Source organism: Calonectris borealis, chromosome 1 (genome assembly GCF_964195595.1).
Source record: "Calonectris borealis chromosome 1, bCalBor7.hap1.2, whole genome shotgun sequence".
Taxonomy (NCBI): Eukaryota; Metazoa; Chordata; class Aves; order Procellariiformes; family Procellariidae; genus Calonectris; species Calonectris borealis.
Genome location: NC_134312.1, coordinates 62,391,785 through 62,405,311, shown reverse-complemented (window position 1 = coordinate 62,405,311; position 13,527 = coordinate 62,391,785). Strand labels below are relative to the sequence as shown.

The 13,527-nt window shown below is 52.8% G+C and overlaps 2 protein-coding genes across 2 annotated transcripts in view; one reads left to right on the top strand and one right to left on the bottom strand.

Moving 5' to 3' along the window:
• PAH (phenylalanine hydroxylase) overlaps window positions 1-4,033 on the bottom strand; it is a 41,024-nt gene extending 36,991 nt beyond the window's left edge. Inside the window, exon 1 of the mRNA XM_075157405.1 lies at window positions 2,994-4,033. Coding sequence (XP_075013506.1) covers window positions 2,994-3,035 — 42 coding nt within the window. The 5' untranslated portion in view covers window positions 3,036-4,033. The remainder of the gene's footprint in view (window positions 1-2,993) is intronic.
• A 7,917-nt stretch (window positions 4,034-11,950) lies between these two features.
• On the top strand, window positions 11,951-13,019 carry ASCL1 (achaete-scute family bHLH transcription factor 1). The gene has a single exon (XM_075161787.1). The coding sequence runs from the start codon at window positions 12,366-12,368 to the stop codon at window positions 13,017-13,019; it is 654 nt and encodes a 217-aa protein (XP_075017888.1). The 5' UTR covers window positions 11,951-12,365.
• Window positions 13,020-13,527: the final 508 nt, after the last annotated feature.

Below are 13,527 nucleotides of genomic sequence, written 5' to 3'. Positions count from 1 at the left end.
GTTGCTTAATTTAACATGTAAATCAGAGTATAAAGAGTCTCAGTTCCCAAATATTGTCCTTAGAAAAGACAGTCTTTGCAGCAGACAAATTAATAATCAAATCCAGCTGCCCTGAAGCCATAAAGCTCTTGGTGGGACTACATTTTCTGAGGCAGTGTTATAAGGAACTGTCTTCTTTTTAAAAGTAAATAATTGCTGATTTTTCAGGCTGTTGCTGAGGCTGCTGCTAACCTGATAATTCATTGCCAGAGACTGGCAAGAGATTTTTCTATCTGGTTTTATTTCTAGAGGTTGCAAAGTTTATCCAAATGTTTTCCACCTTTATGGGGAACCTCTAGTGGGAACTATAGTAGAAATACAGGTTTTATGCACCAGAGGGAAGATTGTCACCTGTTCAACTGTGACACTTCCCACAGCATTTCTGTGTCTCCTGGGTCCTCACCCAGCCAGGGAGCCAGCCCAGCTCTTACATGGTGGGACCAAAAAGAAAAGCAGGAGTGATGTGGCAGCTGGCTAATGAAACCTATTTACACCTGAAGCAACCACGAAGGAAAACAATGACAGGAGTCTGTCAAAAGGCAAACCAAACATCACTAGTCTGGACATTTTATGATAGTTAGTGTAACCAAAACCATCATCTGAAATACTGTCCATGCATTGCTTTGCCCTTCTGTTTTCCCCCACCACAACCAAAACTGATCTTAAGGACAGAACTGTGCTATACCGGTGTCTGCCAGATAGACCGAGAATTTGGTTTTCGTGGTCTGTACTGGAACTGTTTTAAAAGCTGTGCAGTTACGTATTTAAAATACTCCTGCCAAGGCATGCCAAGAGGACCAACTTCTATGGCAGGTTGACTTGAATCTGTGTGACAAAGGAAGAATTTGTGGTTTGGACACCTGCAGGGGATATAATGTAAGGTTCAAGACCTGCAAGGTAATTCTGATGTTAATTGATCTCTTCATACCATGAGATTACCTAAAAATGCCTTAAGAACCTTCTTTCCAACCCAGATAGATTCTCATTGGTCACTACCCTTGATGTGTTGTGATCAGCCGCTTTCAATCTGTCCTCACTCATTTTCCCACTCTTGTAAATTGATTTACGTTGGTGCTTAAAAGACACATTGCAGTAGGGAGTAGGCACTAAACCTGCAAACAGAGTGATACTTGCTTAACTTCTTGCACATCTGCATATGTGCTCAGTTCACTGGAAGATCTTTGTACAAACGTTAGTTTATGCCTGAGTCTGTCCACAGAGATGACACCTTTCATCGCAGGGGGAAAGAAGAGTAAAATGATTGTTTTCCTGGTACCCAGTTCTTATCCATATATATGCAGGCAATATACATCAATACACACTGGACACAATATACATCAGCATATACACTGGAGGTAATATACATCAACGTACACACAGGCACATTTATTGCTGAGCTTTTTGTAGTACTCATCCATAGTTTTAACTGTTGATCACAGTTTATCCATTCTCAATTCTAATTCTAATTTCTTGTTTTTCAACATGTAATATAGAGAGGAATTGCAAATTTGGGGTAGTTCTACTGTTCTGTTACTACTGTGATTATGATTAAAAGTTGAACAAATTTTTTCATTGTCATTGAAATATTGCCTATATGGGGGTGTATATGTGATTTAAAAATGTAGTGTGGGATAAATTAAGGTCTAATTTTCTTCCAGCTCCTTTTTTTTTTTCAAGAAGTAAAATAAGAACCACTTGACAAAATGAACATCCATTCCTGGACTTACTACAATCTCAAAGATAGGTGACGGGTAGAGGCAAGGAGAGGTTTACCCGAGTGCAATGCAAACCTGCATTTTTAGTTAACCGCTTCGCACAGAGATTGATATTGCCTTCCTGACACATCTGGCCATAACGGAGATCAGTAACACAGACCTGTCAGCCTTCTAATCCATTTCTGAGCAGGTTAGATAAAGCCCTTCAGAGTGAAATCCAACACTTTTAAAGCCAGGGAAAGTTTGGCTTGCAGTTTCAGTGAGAGAAAAATTTCACCTCTGTGTCGCAAATTCCAGACTTACTAAATATACAAAATAATAGGGAAAATTTCAGAAAAAAAAATATTTCAAAGTAAATAAGATTCCTACGTTACTTCTGAGGATGGACTAGTTTCCAAGTCAGATTTCTTAAGGCATTTAGGTGCTCAGCTCCCAGAGATCTCATTGGGACCAAGCAATGACACGACATGGGAAAGTAGCAAGGTGAGACCCTGGAGAATTATTGTGAAGTTCAGCCTCAAACACAAAGCAGTAGGAAACCAGGCTTCCTTGGCTGCTCCGCTCTTAAAACGGCTTGTAGAAACCGAAACCCTTTTTTTTTTTCCCCACATCTTCCACAGCTTGTCTCTGGCTTCAGCAGCATTGCATAGGACACATACATGCAGAATTTGGTCCTAATAATTAACCATGCTGGCCTCAAGTTACGCCACTTGCCCCTGCAGTAACTATAGTGTCTGTAATCGAAAGGCATAGGCTTCAGGACTTTCCTGTATTTTCAAAAGCAAAGGGTTCAAAGTAAGTGAGTAAATATTAATAAAACAGGATATCAGAGTCCCAAAATTTAACAAATAGCTCCACCAGAAGAGCACATAACTTCAGCTGCTTTCCTTTAACACAAAACAACTTTCTTTTCATCACACAGGTTTAAGACCTCTAATTAGCTACTGGTCTTTTCTGCTTCTTCTTCTATTTGCCATATACACAAGGATACTGTTGCAATGTTCATTTTCATTTTTACTGCGCTTTTGTGAGCACAATTAACAACAGACGAGTATGCCGGCTGCCAAAAGGGAGAACGGTGGCACCGCAAAGCATCGAGACAGGCGCGTTATTTCCTCACGTCTTGGGTCACACTGCCTCTCAGAGAGCGGGGGACAAGATTTGCAAGCATGGGGGGGCAGGAGGGAGGCAGCCACAGTCCCCCCTGCAAAAAGCAGGAACACAGACCCCATCGCTTACCTGGAAAGGGTCGCCATTCATTTTGCAGTGCTGTGCATCCATGTTGCAGAGGCAGTGATGCCCACGCAGGGAGGCCCCTTCGCTGCTGCAGGTGAAGCCTTCTGACCTTACTACAGTGGCCAGAGCTCTGTGCAAAGGTATTTAAAGTGGAGTAAGTGAGGCAAAGCCACCCCCTTCCCCCCCTTCCCCAGCTCCCTCCCCCCGACACCGTGCCAAGGGGGCGTTCTCCCTACACGCCCCCCCCACCCACCCCTGGCACATGGACAAGCCGCTTCAAGCCGGGCCGGCCCCTGTGAGTCCCATCGAGTGCATAGCGGCTCTTCAGCATATTGTTTCTATCTGCACCCAAAGTGGACGAGCGGCATGCTTTGAATTAACAGCCTTCCTCCTCCTGGTCAACATCAGCCGCTGTTTTCATTTTTGCACATCAACACATCGTCTTCGGTTCAGCCTCCCCCCGTCCATTCCCTCCGCTGCATGCGTGTTCAGCCTCAGGTGGGTTTCCCACTGAGGCTCGCTCCACATGACCAGAGATAAGATGTTCTCCAGGATCTGCTCTTTGGATGCCAGACAGGAGCCAGGGAGGGCTGTGACACAGTGCAGCAGCTGAGGGATTTGTCCTTTAGTAGGACCTTTTTGGGCTGCATCCAAGTGGTCAGAGAGCAGGAGACATTCTCCGCACACCAGACATTGGAGAGAGAGACACGGTGTAAAGGAAGCATGAGACAGGAGTTAGCTGCATGAACCTCGCACTGAGATATGAGTCTGGACATGGAGAAAGGGAAGAAGGTAAAGGAAGAAAAGGAGCAGGGAAGAGCAGGTTAGAGCTAGAGGGCAGGAGGATGCAGAAGAACTGCAGAAGATGTATGTGTGCTTGTATATAGTGTCAGCCGTGGAGAGCTACAAGTGGAATGGGGGGGGCATGAATGATTTCAGAAAAGGTTGGTAAAGGTTTGATATAAAAAAGCCCAGATCTGGTTTAGAAAGAGTCACCAAAGAGGTTGAGGGAATATGGAAAGCTGTAGCCCAATACAGGAGGGCAGCTGAAAAAAAAAAAAAAACAACTGGTCAAGTATCTCTCTTGCTATTTGGAAAGATAAAGTCTGTACCGAGACAAGCTATGTCAAGGCAGGTAATCTTGCTATATTTTTGTGATAAATTCCGTGGAATAGAGAAATCACCTCTTTACAGTTATTTTAGCCTTGAGGGAAGCTCTACTGCATGCACCAATGCAAACCCAGATTAGTGAATATAACAAAGACTTACCATGAGTTATTGGTACTTACAAAATCCAATAGCTGCTAAATCCAATCAGCCTTATAGTAGGGAAACTGAGTGAAGCCACTTTCAGGGATCTCAGTCCAAACCCATGTTGAACCCCATGACCATGGAGTCAGAATCCAGCCCACTGAAATTACCGACTGTATAACATGCATCTGAAGTAACTCAGTGCTTTGGGTGTGAATACAAACCTTTTTCAGAAGAGCTGCTTGTTTGTGAATCCTGTGGCTGCACGCAGGGGTAGGAAGTTACTTTCTGAAGTGACCAGCAAGCCTGTGGCATGGGCTGGCAGGTGAAGGTAGGCAGCCAAATGCCATACCCACGTAACACACTGGGCCCTGCTGACACCGTGGCAGCAGGTTGGGGCAAGGTGAGATAGCGCAGTAGAGGAAAAGGCGGTTAACCTTGGTAATTGCCAGCAGTGTAAAAACGACTATTTTTTAACTGCTTAGCCAATAAGTTCACCATGGGAGGCAGTATTTTGTGTCCTGTGTTTGTGCAGCAACCGGCACAGTCCTATCCATGATAGGGACATTGAAGGCCACCTTGCAAAAAAAAAGCAGTGAGATGAAGATGGTGACGATACTGATTATAGTAGTCCCTGGGCAGGGCAGGACAGCCTCCAGCAACTGGTCAACTTTACTTTCCCCACACACCATGCCTTGCTACCTGGTATATTTTTCAACCAGATTTTAAAAAACTTAAATGCATGTCCTAAGGCTGGCCAAAATAACTGTGGCATCCAAAGTCATGAACTATTTTTTTCTGTCATTTGTTTGCGCCTTCCTTTTTCTCTCCTTCTCCCTTTTCTTTTCACTAGCCTTTGATCAATCTTTTTTCCTTCTCTGTGGCTTTTACATGCATTTAGTCTTTTTTTCCCTTCTTCCATCCCTTTTCTTATGTATTACACTCTCTGTTCATTCTACCCTGACAGTAATGGCAAGGCAAAGGGAAATACTGAGTATGCAAAATACTGCTCATGCCAAATCCTCATAATTATCTATTTTGACTCCTCCTACCCCCTGCTTTTTCTATTTATATTGCAAGCTTATCTCTTACTCTTATTGCTGCATAATCATAATAATATCACCAGTGTACTGCCACCAGTTCACTGTTTAATCAGCCTGGACTGTCAGAGGTTGCCTGGTAGCAAAAGGCACTGGCTGGGGGAAGCAAAGCTCCTTGCCAGGAGGAATTCCCAAATTCTCTTGTTCTGGAGCAAACCTGGGCAGGGGTGGAGGGGCGTGTCCAGTGCCATTACAGTATGAACACACAATTGCATCAGTACTGGTTACCTTGGACCATTTCAGAGTCCAAATTGCCTGAGCTTCCCTGTTCTCTTTGAAGTACTAATTCAGTGTATGGGTTCATTCCCCTGCAGTGACATTGCTAACTGGGATTTCCCACTTGGGTTTCAAGTTGCCCCATGTGTCTGCTTCCCCTGGGTGAGCACCTGAGCTTTGGTCCACTAGTCCTGCTCTGGGCTCTTGCTGCAACACTATGCAACCCCACTCCTTTCAACCATATGCAGGTATGTACTGATGTCCCACATTGCCTCCATCTAAAAACACCTTTTCGCCCTCAGAAACACACACTTTCTTGGGACACGCACACACACGCACCACACATCCATTGCTGGCTATGCTCCTCAGCCACAACTAAGAGGGCTCTTTGCACTGAAAGTTGGCTGGTTCCCCTGGCTGGCATGATGCAAGTTCAAAGGGCCACGGACTTTGGCTGCTTTTCAGACTGCTCTTTCCCGCCTCTGCCTTTAGCCAGCATTTACAAAGCAGCAGCTTCCCCGTAGCTGCACATTTTCTGGTTTGGGCAGGGATGCCCCTTGCCCGTGCAAGGACACTGGGACTACCCTTGGCCTGCAGCTCCCTGCCTGCCCTGCTGCTTCAAGATGTCCCAGTCGATTTGAGGGAGCAGTGAGCGATGGAGAGAGGCTTTTTCTAGTAAAACCAGAAGTTCCTGAAAAATTTCCCGACGAGGATTCAGTGAGTATCTCAGGGGGTTTACGTGTGTGTATGGCACGGGGGCGGGGGAGTCCTCCTTATGGATATTGTGTATGCGTTTACCAGAGGTCTCTGGGCGCTGCAGCTCTCCGTTACGTGCCAGCCAGGCTGCATTTCCTCACACCCCGGTCTACATCGTGGTTGCAGAACCGCCCAGCCACATCCCCCCTCCTTGCAGAGCCGGGCTCCCCGACGTCTCCTGCAGCCCGCTGCTAAATGCTTTTTGGCCATACCCCATCCCCTCCCCAGACGACTTTCCCCCGTCCTCTTCCCGCCGCAGCGCGGCGTGGCCGGGAGGTGGCACTGTGTCTTCACGGCAGCGGCCGCCGAGGGCCGGAGCGGGGGCGGGGGACACCCGGCTGTCCCCGCCGCCTGCCCCCCGCGGAGGGGGGGTGTCTGCCTCCCAGGCTGCGGCAGGCATCACCCAAACCCCCCTCCCGCCAGCGGACCCACTCCGCGGAGGCGCCGGGAAAAACAACCCCGCAGCCTTCAAAATTTAGCTCTCCAAAAAGTGGCGACGGGGAGAGGCGGGGGGGCAGCCCGGTGTGATTTATCCCCCGGGGCTGTGATGGACGCGGGACGCGTGGCCGCACAATGGGGCCACCCGGCGGGGCCGGCGGGCGAAGGGCCCCGCTCCGCGGGCGCGGAGGGCCGGCGGGCGGCAGCGCCCGGCGGGACCAGCGGGAGCGGCGGAGGGGCGAGCGGGCCGGGGCTGGGGCCGGGCGAGGACGACTGCCGCGGCTGCTGCTCCTTTTTTTTTTCTTTTTTTTTTTGCAGCCCTATATGCAAACTGTCACTTCAGGTTAGCAGAAGACCTGATGTAGCTCATTAGCATGAGCTGTATCTAATATGCTTAAAACCTCTAATTATTTATTATGCCCTAATTGGCAGCCCAAGAAATGTCTGCAAAGTGATGAGTGTTTATCCCAAGACGCCTTTCGAGAAGAATTCAGCAATGTCCCTGGTCAAACATTTTTAATTCTTCATTGGCACACAGGCTTTATTCCTCTTGTAGACGATACAATGCTAAGAAAAGTCGTACAACTTGCTATCCCAAGAACTAGCTTCCCTCCACCCTGAGCAGGATGGGCAACAATTACTCACGAACATGGTTTAATGCTCAAAGTCCTTCTTTCTGTACAAGGACGCTTAGGAAGAGACATTGAAGTTTATAAAGTATGCAAAAGTGTAGGCAGATGCTCCTTGAAAATGACTTACCCGAAGGAACAGCCATCAGGGAAAAATTGCTTTCCTGCCTTCTGAAAGTGGCAAAGTTTTGAAAATTATATTCGCATAGAAACTGTTTCAAAATAAGTTTCCCTCTCTGGGGTCGCTTCTCCTCCCTCCTAATTGCCTTTTTTTCCCCTTCCAAGTCTGTATTATGTTTCTTTGGGTTGCGCCAACTATTTATTTATCTTTATTCTTTCTCTCTTTCTTTTCATTCATTATTCTCTCTCCCTCTTTTTTTTTTTTCTTCCTTGTGTGTGTGGCTTCTTGGTCTGATCTGTAGCTTGTTACCACCCACTGCACGCTCTCTCCTGCAGCCGAGGTGTTTCTATACAAACTTCAGCGTCCAGTTGTCATATTAATTATTACACTGAGTAATGACTGAAATAGTCAAAATAAGGGGAGACTCAAGAGAGCTTTTTCTTGCTGCTCAAAGATTCAGCAAAGAAGCCTTGCAACAAAGCACTAATTGGTCCCCAGAAATACTCTGACAAGGCATGGAAGATAGGTTTCATAAAGCCCAGCAATTGTGAAGGGGGAAAAGATCCTTGAATAGACCCCACGCTTCTTTTCTAAACTCTCTTGCTGAGCAAAAAATGGACTGCTTCTTGAATACTGGACTGATCTTGAATGCTATACCCAGCAGAGAAAAAAATGCACCATTTATTGTAAGTTTTTTTTCCAGCTATTCATGTGTTCTATGTGGAGAATAAGCTGGTTTTGTTTACCATGAAAGACCTTTTACTTTATTTTCACTCTTGGGGGGGAAGCTGGAAAGGGGAGGGGGAGGGCGAGGGGAGGGAGAGAAACACATGTGCCCAAATCCAGACGAGCTGCCTACTGTAACAAAATGGAGTGTAACAAATCCTACAGAAGTCCCGAATGTATCGATTCTTTGAAGATCTATATAGATTAACGACTTTCGTTCTGCTTTTCCAAGACGGCATTTAATCATAACGTAAATGGCCTTTAAAAAAGAAAAGGGGCGAAAAAAAAAAAAAGCATACCAAAGTTTTTTTTTAAAAAAAAAGGCAAGGACTTCAAAAGACCTCATGAGTGTGGCTACAATTTAGGCACACAAAAAAGCCACTATAAAATAATGACAGTTCAAGATTAAAAAAAAAAAAAGGGGGGGGGGAAGCCCAATGAAAAGGGCAAGGGCTATTTATCATTATGTTAGAATTAAGAATTTCAAAGTGCAGGTGCAGGACTGTGCATACAAGTGGGTGGAGGGGGGGACCTTGAAACAATATTTATTATCTATAAATCTGGCAGCCCCAGACCCCTTACTCTGCGCAGTGAGCACACAGGCGAGCTGGCAAGATTGGCATTACCTTGGACAAGGCGAGGGGTGAATTTGTTCCCTGGCGGCAGCGGATGGCGAGGGATGCACTGGGCCAAGGGAAGAAAAGGCTCTGCCCACCCCTCTCGTCCCCCGGGCCCCAGAGCCAGGGGAGCTGAGTCAGGGCAGAGCCGCAGAGGCAAAATTACACGCGAGTTACACTCAGTGACCTCCGGGACTCATATCTTTTGCCTTTTTAAGAGCCCTCTGATACTCAAGAAGGAGGGACCCAGAAACTCCGGTCTTATTCTGCCATTTCAGGGAAAAAGGGCAGGAATTTCCCTACATGGCATTTCCAGGCCAGTTCTGGTAGTGGGCTGCTCCAGAAGAATTACTCTGTTTAAATATGTATATAGTTTACAGGGCTGCTATTATTTTGGTATTTCTGTTGCCGCTTCCCAAAGCACTGGGATGCAAATCACAGGGCTGGTTCATCACTGTTCTCCCAATCTTGTGATGTCACAACGCAGAGCTGATGATGCAATAACTATTTCCAGTGCAGAGAATTCTGATGTCAGGCAAGGGATGTTGAACAAACCATCCAGAAGACTTGGAACTGAAGAGGGAGAGCTCCCTACACAAAAAATAAAAACAAATGATTTATCCTGCTTAGGTCTGGCTGTCCTGCCCAAGAGAGATTGAAATAATTTGTTTCACATGCAATGAGACAGTAGGCTAAAAATCAGAACGAAACTCAGTGACCAGTGAAGAGGGCCCTGAAATAAGTATGATAGAGGTTAAACCAGACAGAACTACTTCACCTTTTTCGTCATACATGTGCATTAAAATCTGCCACGTTAACAATTACTAAAAGACTATTTAGCAGGTGCACATTAAGGTTCTGCCATACGACGTTGCTGCTTATCACTGTTTAAACTCACATGCCCAGCCAGGGTCAGGGATCCGGTGGCAGATGAGAAGTGATGTCTACAGCTCCAGGCTGCTGTAATTGAGGCCAGCACCAGAGCAGGGTTTATTTTTGCACTCATTTCCACTGAAACCTGAACAGGGACTGTGCAGGTCCCCTCCTTCCATGCTTCAGGGCTGGTGTGAGCACCAGGGATGAAAGCCACTTGCCAGGGACTTCCTAGAGCCATAACCTCACCCATGGCACGACTGTCATACCATGGCTCTGCTTTTCTTAGGAGGTTAGAGAGCACACACCTCTGAGTGTTCAGAGTGGAGAGGTACAGAGAGAGGTGGAGATGAGATAGAGCTGAAGGCAAAAAATGTGTTCAAGTTTGCACAGATAGGTGGATACGTGAAAGGCAGGAGGGCAGGGAGAGAAGGCCATGCTGAGGTCCTCACTGCTGCTCGTGCCAAGAGCAGGGCCACCAGCATGCCCTGGTGCTGAGCCTGGCCATGTCTCCCAGGCTGCCCACAGCCCCGCAGCCCCAAGGGTCGGTGTGACCGCCAAGTCACGCCAGCTTCAAGCTCTCAGCACCTCAGTGCTGCTTCTCCACATTTGGCCCGGAGCCACAAGCGAGACTTCACCTGGCAGCAGAGATAATTTCCCCTGCAGAGGCCAGGTCCATCCTGACTCCCCAGTTACAAGCAAATACCATTGCCCACTTGGAAAGGTGGTGATCTGCTCCCACTTTGCAGGGTGCCACGGGAGGTAGCAGGGGCTCCGAGAGTTCCCCAGGACCAGCAAGCAGACAGCGTGACCTGGGAAATGGGCTCTGGCAGCAAAGGGAGAGCTGACTCCACATCTGCTTGCTCTGCTTAGCACACCCAGACTTCATGCTGCCCCCTGAGACAAACCTCCTCCCCCCGTGCCGGTGGCAGTACTGTGGCACTCGTACCTCCCGGGTGCCGTCCGCTTTGGTTGCACCCAAAGGGGTTTTATTCATTCTCTCCAGACAGGTTCGCCCCTCGGCACTCCGCATTTCAAAGGGGTAACGCGGGGTGACTTCTCCCGAGGCTGGGCACGCTGCTGCTCTGAGCCGCGCTCCTCCTAACACCCGCACCGGTTCACCCGCCGTTGTCGCAAGCTAATAGAGCCATCACGCCGCCCGCGGAGCGTGCGCGATGCCGAGCACACGCGGCTCCGGCCGCTCTGAGGGGAGCAGCCCCCGGGACACTCACGGAACTCAGTCTCGCAGCACCTGGTGAGCGAAGGAAGCGGTACCGGGCATCCCGGTGCTTCCCAGGGACAAGGACAAAACCGCCCTTGCGCGGTCCCGCACACGGAGAAGTTTCCCTTCCCGGCTGCCTGCGCACATGTACACGTCGCGTCCCGGCGCTGGCGAGGGCGCTTCCCCCGCGGGCATGCACCGGCCTGCCTCCCCACGCCACGGGACGCCTCCGCGCCAGCGCTTTCCGCGCGGCGGCTCTTCCCTCCAAACCCTGGCAGGTGCCTCTAAGGTCGCCCCCAGCCCGCCAGCGCCCCGGCGGCAGCCGGAGCAGAGGATGCCCCGCACCTCCCGGGGCTGCCCGCACCTGCCCGCAATCCGGCTCCCCCGGCAGCCGCCCCCTCCCTCGCCCTCATCCCGCCACAGCAGTGCCCCCGGCGCGCACCCCACCTCCGCGGGGAGCGGGAGGAGACGGTAGCAAACGGCGCTCGGGCACCCCCCTCCCCGGGCAGGGCTCGGGCCTCCCCCCTTTCCCTTTCGCCTGCACCCCCCTCCCGCAGCCGCGACTCCGAGCCCCCCCCCCGCGGCTGCCCACGCGCGCCGCCTCCCGCCCCGTCGGGCCGCGCCCGCCGCCGCCACCGCCCCGCGCGGCGCCCCGGCGCGGGTGTTTGCTCAGGGCCGGGAGCGCGGCACGCGCCGGGCGCACGCACTTGCAACAACAAACCCGCGAGGGGTGGGGGCGGCGGGGCGGGGGCGGGGGAGCGGGCACCGGGGGGCGGTGGAGGGGGGCGGGGGGAGGCGGGGCCGCGCGGCGGCCAGCGCGTGTGCGCCGGGGGCCGCGGGGGGGTGCGTGTGCGCGTGTGCGCGCCCCCCCCCCCCCGCGCTGAAAAGGCGGCGGCGCTCCGCGGCCCGCGGCCGCTTGCGGCAAAGGGGGGGAGCGTGGAAGGCGCAAGGTGCAGAGTGTGCGTGTGCGTGCGTGTGTGAGCGCGGGGGGGCGGCGGGGGGCGAGTGCGTGCGTGTGTGTGTGTGTGTGTGTGTGTGGGAGAGGAGGGGGGGAGAGCCCCGTCCGCCCCTTATAAGAGACACAATCCCCCGCCACTTTTTTGCAAAAGGGGCTTTGCAAAGCAGCCTGCGCACACGCGAGCGCCACGAGCCTCCCCGCCGCCGCCGCACGGAGGGCGAGAGGGAGGGGGGCGGGCAGAGCCGCCCGCCAGCCCCGGCCGCCCGCCCGCCCGCCCGGCTCCGCCGCCCGCTCCCTTTGGTCGCCGCTGCCCCTTTCCCGCTTGCCCTCCGTCGCCTATCTCGTTTTTTTTAAGCGAACGCGGCAAATTTTTTTTTTTTTCCTCTTTTTAAATTTTTTATTGGCGGTGGGGGGACGGGGACCGGCCGCAGCTCGGGCGCCGCCGCCTCGCAGGACGCCCCCGAGCCCATGGCCAGCGGCAGCCCCGCCAGGATGGCCAGCGGCGCCGGGCAGCCGCCCTTCCTGCAGCCGGCGTGCTTCTTCGCCGCGGCGGTGGCCGCCGCCGCCGCCGCCCCGCCGGGGCCGCCGCCGGGGGCGCCGCCGCCGCAGCTGAGCCCGGCGGGCGGGCAGCCCTCGCCGGGCGGCAAGCCCTCGGCGCCGCGGGCCGCCAAGCGGCAGCGCTCGGCCTCGCCGGAGCTGATGCGCTGCAAGCGGCGGCTCAACTTCAGCGGCTTCGGGTACAGCCTGCCGCAGCAGCAGCCGGCGGCCGTGGCGCGGCGCAACGAGCGGGAGCGCAACCGTGTGAAGCTGGTGAACCTGGGCTTCGCCACCCTGCGGGAGCACGTCCCCAACGGGGCCGCAAACAAAAAGATGAGCAAAGTGGAGACGCTCCGCTCCGCCGTCGAGTACATCCGCGCCCTACAGCAGCTGCTCGACGAGCACGACGCCGTCAGCGCCGCCTTCCAGGCCGGCGTCCTCTCGCCCACCATCTCGCCCAGCTACTCCCACGACATGAACTCCATGGCGGGCTCCCCCGTCTCCTCCTACTCCTCCGACGAGGGCTCCTACGACCCGCTCAGCCCCGAGGAGCAGGAGCTGCTCGACTTCACCAGCTGGTTCTGAACGCCGGCGGCCCCCGCGGCAGGTGGGTACGCGCCCGCGGAGGGCCGGGGCGGCCGGGAGGCGGCGAGGGGGACGCGGGGCGGCGAGGGGTGCAGCCGCCGGGGGAGGGGGCGCGCAGCCGTGGTGCCCCCGCAGGCGGGCGCCGCGCCTCCCGCGGTACTTACGAGGGGCTCCGGCAGCCCGGCGCTGCGCTGGTCCCGGCGCGGCTCTGATCTCCTCTCTCTTTTATTGTTACAGGACAGTTGCAAAAGGGGAAAAAAAACCCGCAAAAATGTATCACACACAGAAAGACAGACAAAAATCCGCCCAGAAAAAGAACCTGTTGCATTTCCCTCTCCCCCGCCGTTGGAGGGCGGTGCGGGCACGTCTCTCGGAGGGCGGGCACAGCGCTGCGCGCCGCGGGGGCGGTCGGGGCGGCCGCCCCCAGCCCCGGAGCCCGGCCGGCCTTTGCGCTCCGTCGCGCCGCCACGGACTGCGCCCCGGCAGCGTGGGTGTCCCGCGGGGGCCC